Raw genomic sequence first — 7,201 nt, 5'->3', positions numbered from 1 at the left:
ATACCACAATTTCTTAATCCATTCATGGGTTGATGGACACTTGGGCTGTTTACATGTCTTGGCTATTATGAATTGGCTGCAATAGACATTCTAATGTAAATGTCTTTGTTGTAAACTGATTTTTGATCATCTGGGTGTATACCTAGTAGAGGAATTGCAAGATCAAACGGTAGGTCTACTTTTAGTTCCTTGAGTATTCTCCAAACTTCTTTCCAAAAAGGTCATATTAGCTTGCATTCCCACCAGCAGTGTAGAAGTGTTCCTTTCTTTCCTCATCCACACCAACATCTATAGTTTGGAGATTTTATGATGTGGGATAATCTTACTGGAGTTAGATGATATCTCAAAGTGGTTTTGATTTGCATTTCTCTGATGATTAAGGATGATGAGCATTTTTTCATGTGTTTGTAGACCATGTGCCTGTCTTCATCAGAGAAGTTTCTGTTCAAGTCTCTTGCCCACATAGAAATGGGGTTATTTATTCTTTTCTCATTGATCAGTTTGCATTCTCTGTAGATTCTAGTTATCAGACCTTTGTCGGAAGCATAACTTGCAAAAATCTTCTCCCATTCTGAAGGTGTCTTTGCTTTACTTACTGTGTTCTTGGCTGTGCAAAAGCTTTTTAGTTTGATCAGATCCCAGTAACGTATTTTTGGTGTTGCTTCAATTGCCTGGGGGGTCCTTCTCATAAAATATTCTCCCAGACCAATTTCTTCAAGTTTTTTCCCTGCACTCTCTGCTAGCATTTATAGTTTCTTGTCTTAAGTTTAAGTGAACTTTTGACTTAAGTGAGAATCAACTTTTGTTAATGGTGAAAGGTGGGGGTCCAGTTTCTGTCTTCTACAGGTCGTCAAACAGTTTGCCCAGCACCATTTGTTAAATAGGGAGTCTTTCCCCCACTGAATATTTTCAATAGGCTTGTTAAAGATCAAATGACAGGGGCAATGCCTGTGGCTCAAAGGAGTAAGGTGCCAGCCCCATATGCCGGAGGTGGCGGGTTCAAACCCAGCCCCGGCCAAAAGAAAGATCAAAAGACGATAAGTAACTGGGTTCATCTTTTTTTGTCTATTCTGTTCCATAAATCTACCACTATGTTTTTTGTGCCAGTGCCGTGCTGTTTTGATCACTATAGGTTTATAGTATAGCCTGAAGTCTGGTAATGCGATACCTCCTGATTTGTTCTTATTTCTGAGTAATATATTTGCTATTCGAGGTTTTTTCTGATTCCATATAAAATGAAGTACTATTTTTTCCATATCTTTAAAGTATGACAATGATACTTTAATAGGGATTGCATTAAATCTGTAGATCGCTTTGGGTAGTATGGACATTTTAACAATGTTGATTCTTCCCAGCCATGAGCATGGTATGTTTATCCATTTGTTAACATCTTCAGCTATTTCTTTTCTCAGAGTTTCATAGTTCTTCTTATAGAGATCTTTCATGTCCTTTGTTAGGTAAATTGCCAGATATTTCATCTTATTTAGCACTATTGTAAAAGGAATGGAGTCCTTGATTGTTTTTTCAGCTTGACTATTGTTGGCATATATAAAAGCTACTGACTTATAAATACTGATTTTGTATCTTGAGATGCTGCTGTATTCCTTGATCACTTCTAAGAGTTTTGAGGTTGAGTCCCTGGGATTTTCCAGGTATAGGGTCATATCATCAGCAAAGAGTGAGAGTTTGATCTCCTCTGACCCTATTTGGATATTCTTCATCACCTTCTCTTGCCTGACTGTGGTGGCTAAGACTTCCATTACTATGTTGAATAGCAGTGGAGACAGTAGGCATCCTTGCCTTGTTCCTGATCTGAGTGGAAATGTTTTCAATTTTACACCATTCAATAAGATATTGGCTGTGGGTTTGGTGTAGATGGCCTCTATTAGTTTAAGAAATGTCCCTTCTATGCCTATTTTCTTAAGAATTCTGATCATGAAAGAATGCTGGATATTATCGAAGGCTTTTTCTACACCAATTGAGAGAATCATATGGTCTTTGTTTTTTATTTTATTGATGTGATGTATTATATTTATAGATTTGCATATGTCAAACCAACCCTGTAACTCTGGAATAAAACCAACTTGATCATGGTGTATAATTTTTTTGATATTTTGTTGAATTCTGTTTGCTTAGATCTTTTTTTTTTTTTTTTTGAGACAGAGCCTCAAGTTGTTGCCCTGGGTAGAGTGCTGTGGCATCACAGCTCACAGCAACCTCCAACTCCTGGGCTCAAGCGATTCTTCTGCCTCTGCCTCCCAAATAGCTGGGACTATAGGTGCCCACCACAACTCCTGGCTATTTTTTGGTTGCAGTTGTCATTGTTTGGCAGGTCCAGGCTGGATTTGAACCTGCCACCTCACGGGTATGTGGCTGGTGCCTTAGCCACTTGAGCCACAGGCGCAGAGCCTGTTCACTAAGATCTTACTGAATATTTTTGCATCGATATTCATTAATAATATTGGTCTATAATTTTCTTTCTTTGTTAGATCCTTTCCTGGTTTGGGTATCAGGGTGATATTTGCTTCATAGAATGTGTTGGGAAGTGTTCCTTCTTTTTCTATGCTTTGGAAAATGTTGTATAATATAGGTACTAGTTCCTCTTGAAAGGTTTGATAGAATTCAGATGTGAAGCCATCTGGTCCTAGACTTTTCTTTTTAGGGAGATTTTGTATAGTTGATGCTATTTCAGTGGTTGATACAGGTCTATTCAAGATTTCTAATTCTTTCTGGTTAAGTCTAGGAAGGTGGCGTGCTTCCCGTTATTGGACCATTTCCTTCAGACCTTCATATTTCTGGAAGTAGAGATTTTTGTAGTAATTATTGAAGATTTTTTGAATTTCTGAAGTGTCTGTTGTTATCTCTCCTTTATCGTTTCTGATAGACGATATTAAAGATTTTACTTTTCTATTTCTGATTAGGTTGGCCAAGGTTTATCAATTTGGTTAATCTTTTCAAAAAACCAACTTTTTGTTTCATTGATTTTCTGAATGATTCTTTTGTTTTCAATTTCATTTAATTCTGCCCTAATTTTGGTCATTTCTTTTCTTCTGCTGGGTTTGGGGTTGGAATGTTCTTCCTTTTCCAGTTACTTGAGATGATCCATTAAGTTGTTGGCTTCCTCTCTTTCTATTTTCTTGATGAAGGCTTCCAGTGCTATGAATTTCCCTCTTAAGACTGCCTTTGCAGTACCCCACAGGTTTTGATAATTTGTGTCTTCATTATCATTTGGTTCTAAAAATTTGGTGATTTCTTTCTTAATCTCATCTTTACCCAGCTTATCATTCAGCCTAAGATTATTTAGCATCCATGACTTTGTTTGAGTATGAAGATTCCTGTTGATGTTGAGTTCAACTTTTATTCCATGGTGGTCCAAGAAGATATAAGGAATAATTTCTACACTTTTAAATTTGCTGAGGTTAGACTTATATCCTAGGATTCCAAATGTATTTATTTATTTATTTTAAAGACAGAGTCTCAACTTTGTCACCCTCGGTACAGTGCTGTGGCATCACAGCTTACAGCAATCTCTAGCTCTTGGGCTTAAGCGATTCTCTTGCCTCAGCCTCCCAAGTAGCTGGGACTATAGGCACCCATAACAACTCCTGGCTTTTTTTTGTTGTTGTTGCAGTTTGGCTGGGGTCAGGTTTGAACCCACCACCCTCAGTATATGGGGCTGGAATCCTACTCACTGAACTACAGGTGCCACCCCGGAATGTATTTTAAAATAACATTTGTTTTAATTTTTTTGTGTTGTTGTTTTGGTTTTTTGTTTTTGAGACAGGGTCTCACTCCATCACCCAGGCTGGAGTGATGGCAGCAGCGTGATCATAGCTCACTGCAATCTGGAACTCCTGGACTCAAGTTATCCTCTTACCTCAGCCTCCTGAATAGCTGAAACTACCACCACACCTGGCTACTTATTTGTGGAAATGGGGTCCTGCCTCAAGTGATCCTCCCATCTCAGCCTCCCAAGGTGGTGGAATTATAGGCATGAGCCATTGCCCCCAACCTTGTTAGTGATTTCTAATTTTATTAATTTTATTTAGATAATTGATCTGGATGATTTTGATTCTTTGATGATTATTGAAGTTTGCTTGTGATATGTTATGCTCATTTAAAAGGACTCTTAATTCTCTGTTTGATGTGAGCAGGGTTCCCTATAGGACAAATAGAACAGATTTATTAATTAACATGGTTTAAAGCTAGTGCTCAAGCAGAATTCTTTCCTCCTTCTTTAAAGAGCCAAAGGCTAGGCTGTGCATGGTGGCTCACATCTGTAATCCTAGCACTCTGGCAGGCTGGGATGGGTGATTTGCTTGAGTTCAGGAGCTGGACACCAGCCTGAGCAAGAGTGAGACCCTGTCTTTACTAAATATAGGGGGGGGTACTAGCTAGTGTTGTGTTGGGTGCCTCTAGTCCCCCCTACTCAGGAGGCTGAGGCAGGAGGATCACTTGAGGGCAGAATTTGAGGTTGCTGTGAGCTATGATGACACTATAGTACTCTACCCAGGGCAACAGAGCGAGACGCTGTCTCAAAAAAATAAATAAAGAGCCAAAGGATGGAGAAGGCAGATATGGCAGCAGAGTCAGGCATCCTTCTCTCTCATGTCCTGTGGGGCTGCACTCTCAGAGTGGACTTGATCTTAGGAGTGTCCCAGACCTGGCTGCTCAGAAAAGCTCTGCGTCGGGGCTGGGGATGAAGTCTGGGACTCAGAAGTGGTAATGGGGAAACCTCTGCTGCTGTGGAAGGCCTCGCTACATGAGGTATTCTCCAAGCATTGGGTTCCCATGGTTTACTCACAGCATCATATCGCAGAGTATCCTAGGTCTACCGCCTCTGATGACAAACAGTCTCTTCTGAAATGAGTCTGCACCTCTTTTCTGAACAGCTGCTTCTGTGAATTGCTTTATCCTTTGGCAGCCATGCTAGGTAGCTGCCAACAGCACCACGATGGGGCTGTATTCTGAGCATCAGTGCACCCTGCTACTTCTGCCAGTCTCCCTTGGGACATGTGGGAGGCAAGGACCACACCTCCTTCATCCTTCATCACAGAAGTTGATGTGAGACATTGGGTATGGGGCTAGATTTGCAGCTCCCTGGGAATCAGGAGTTTCATGCCACCTTTTGTGTTCAGCATTTCAAAAGACCCTTCAGTGACCTTGGCCAGAAAAAATCAAGTTTAGTTATCTATTAGAAGGTGCTATGGGGTAGGTGTAGCTCTTCTCCACTGCTGGGCACTGGAAGGCTGGGTTGTGGCTCTGTATCGCCTGTAAGGACAAGAAGCGATTAGGCTGGAGTGGGGGTTTGAAATCCTCTGGGATGGGGTAAAGGGGAGATTGTAGGGACGGTCTTCTTTTCTCTGAAATGTGGAGGTACCTAACATGATTCATTTCAGGCAATGAGGTTGTGGTTTTTCTCAGTCTCTCAGGGGTAAACAACGTGGTGGTTTTACCCAGGTGACCACCTATATCCTGTCCAGGTTTTCTTTTAGAAGTCTCTGCTAGTTTTCTGGGGCTACCTTCACAAGGAGCCACAGGGTTTAAACAATGGGAATGCGCTGTCTCACAGTCATGGAGACTGGAAGTCTGACCTCAGGGGTTGGTGGTGTTGGTTCTTTCGGAGGGCTGTGAATTCCTTAGGGATCTGTTCCAGGCCTGTCTCCTTGGCTTGTAGTTGGGGGTCCTCTTGGGGGTCCTCTCCCTGTGTTCACATCGACTTCCCTCTGTCTGTGCCACATTTCTTCATGTATACAAGTCATGTTGGATTAGGGCCCACGCTAGTGGCATCATTTCACTTTAATCGCCTCTCCCCTATCTCCAAATATTGTCACACTCTGAGGTATCGGGTGTTAGGATTTCAACATATGAAATTTGGGAGGTGAAACTCGATTTAGCCTGTAACGGTGGCCATCTCACCATGGCATTTAGTCTCCTGTAGTTGAGCGACATTCATATTCTCTGGTATTTTATCCTTAGCCATGAAAAATATTCACAGATATGGGTAACAGCAGTGATGCCACCTTTAATGAATAAGTGATTATTGCCCTCACTGATTTAGAATAAACCACATGCCTGTCAACCCATTTCTTTCGTCCTTCCAAGAACATTTGACCTCACTTTGGATGTTTCTCGTTTTGTTTTGTTTTCCTCCAGGGGATGCACCTCCTACCCCACAACCAAACTGCACTGACTTCCAGAATGCCAATCTCCTTCAAGGCACCTCCCTCAAAGTCCGGTTTCTCCTCTTCACGCCTTCGGATCCCAGCTGTGGGCAGCTAGTGGAAGGAAGTCGTGATCTCCAGAACTTTGGGTTCAACGCCACTCTGGGAACCAAGCTGATTATTCATGGATTCAGGTGGGAGCTAACCAACCAACCAATAGGATCTCTCAGCTAAGAACTATCAAGTGACCGTAATGCCGTAAGAAGTTAGTGAGGCACAGAGGGATGGCTTAGCGACTGTACCCTGTTCTGTCGCCCACACCTGCTAACTTTGAAGAGGTCTCGTGTCAACACACGCACATCATGTTGTTCTTGTTGGTCATATATGTTACCCTTCCCCCAGTCTTATCTACACATTCACAAACAGTATATATATGTGACCCCAGACAAGCCACTCCTACTCGGAGCCTTGGTTTCCATATCTGAATCAAAGGAGAGATCATAGGATGGTCTCCGTGGCCTTCTTTTCTCTGAAGTGTGGGGGGGGGGCACGGCATGATTCATCTCAGGCAATGAGGTCATAGGCTTTTCTCAGTCTCTCAGGCATAAACCGAGATGTGTGGTTTTACCTTCTTCACTTCTTTCTTGATTTCACGACCTAGGAAACGTAGTGTTCTCAGGAGCTCAGCGCTTCTCTTCTGCCATTCCGCTGGTACCCTACATTGGTTGTAATATGTAGTCACAGAGTCTCAATTCAATCAACATCTTTTCTTCCCCAATTTTTTTCTCTAAAGCCCACTGACAAGGCTAGAAATAGAGTAAGGTTTCAGTGGGCAGAAAGAGGGAGAGCGTGTGGTGAAATGGTAGCACTGTGGTGCAAGTAGAATTGGGGCATACAGGGAAGAGGTAGACACAAAGGCAGCAGGTCGAGGATCGTCATTTCCTGAGCCCTGGCCTCTCTCTACATCTCAGATCTCTGGATTCCAGGGACCCAGCCATGTGCTTCCTTGGGCATACCTCCGAGTTCTTAAAATCTCT

The 7,201-nt window shown here is 42.2% G+C and overlaps 1 protein-coding gene across 2 annotated transcripts in view; it reads left to right on the top strand.

Annotated features, from left to right (window-relative positions):
- The window catches only part of PLA1A (phospholipase A1 member A), a 39,287-nt gene that overhangs the window by 11,806 nt on the left and 20,280 nt on the right, over window positions 1-7,201 (top strand). For both annotated transcript variants that reach the window (XM_012808417.2, XM_012808418.2), the window contains exon 2: window positions 6,157-6,358. In XM_012808417.2, the coding sequence (XP_012663871.1) occupies window positions 6,157-6,358 (202 nt within the window). The remainder of the gene's footprint in view (window positions 1-6,156; window positions 6,359-7,201) is intronic.

The sequence above is a fragment of the Otolemur garnettii genome, unplaced genomic scaffold (assembly GCF_000181295.1).
Source record: "Otolemur garnettii isolate 467f Iridium unplaced genomic scaffold, OtoGar3 scaffold00089, whole genome shotgun sequence".
NCBI lineage: Eukaryota > Metazoa > Chordata > Mammalia > Primates > Galagidae > Otolemur > Otolemur garnettii.
This window is presented reverse-complemented; position numbering and strand designations above follow the sequence as displayed.